This window comes from Trypanosoma rangeli (assembly GCF_003719475.1).
Source record: "Trypanosoma rangeli strain AM80 chromosome Unknown Tra_15.4_contig_00875, whole genome shotgun sequence".
Taxonomy (NCBI): Eukaryota; Euglenozoa; class Kinetoplastea; order Trypanosomatida; family Trypanosomatidae; genus Trypanosoma; species Trypanosoma rangeli.
The window spans coordinates 2030-2970 of NW_021706634.1; the positions used below are offsets into that span (position 1 = coordinate 2030).

The 941-nt window shown below is 51.3% G+C and overlaps 1 protein-coding gene across 1 annotated transcript, besides 1 other annotated feature; it reads right to left on the reverse strand.

Moving 5' to 3' along the window:
• Positions 1 to 24: 24 nt before the first annotated feature.
• Positions 25 to 66: a microsatellite.
• Positions 67 to 585: 519 nt separating this feature from the next.
• Positions 586 to 941, reverse strand: TraAM80_10284 (tyrosine aminotransferase; the record flags this gene model as incomplete). Its single annotated transcript, XM_029386917.1, has 1 exon — positions 586 to 941. A coding segment is annotated over one exon (356 nt), but the record flags the coding sequence as incomplete, so codon positions are not given.

Sequence of the window (941 nt, forward strand, 5' to 3'; positions counted from 1 at the left end):
GAAAAATCGATGGAAGCTGACGCGCAGACAGACACACGCGCAGACAGACAGACGTGCAGAAAGCAGGAGGCGTGGCAGCGGGCGGCATGCCAAGTAGAGATGTGCTGGTAGGGAGAACAAGAGAGATTCGCCCACCATTAAATTAAAAAAAAGTTATCAATGCCTTTCAAAAAAAAAGAATTGTTATTGACGTCTTGAAAAATGAGAAACAAAAAAAAACATCCGTCACACGATCCAGCCTACTGGTGATTTGGGCCGGCAAAGAGAGCTCCCCCCCTCCCAAGCCTCTTCAACAGCCAAAATGTAAAAGTAAACAAAAAACATCTGAAAAAGAAAAAAAAACACGAGGAAAACGTGCGGCACACATCAAAACCCTCGGGCACAGAGCCCTCGGAGAAATAAGAATTCCCTCCCCTCCCCCGCACACAACAAGAAAAAAGAGAACCCCAGCCAGGAATGCAGTCCTCATCTCTCTTCACAGCCACACACACAGAAAATCATCGACGTTTGCAGAAGCAGAGGCGAAGTCGTTGAGTAGTGGAGCGTCCGAAGGAAATGGGCGGTCAAAAACATTGCTGACGCCTTCTATGCGGCATGGCGCTGGCAGAAGGCCTTGATGCGCTCCACGGCCTCACGGTACACCGAAACCGGCCGCGTCGTCGTCACCCGCATGAAGCCTGGCAGGTTGAAGATGCTTCCTGGCAGCACCTGAACGTTCTCCTCTTCCAGCAGCTTCTCAAAGAACTCCACGTCGGTCTTGATGTCCTTGAACTTCTCCAACTCAATCTTGGAAAACACATACATCGACCCCTGCGGCATCGTCGGCACCACGCCAATGCACTCAGCAAGGTGCTCGTAGAGGTACATGGCGCTCTGCTCAATCTTGCTAACGATCCCGTCAAAGTACTCCTGCGGGGTGTGAAGCAGGGCTTCGCTGACGG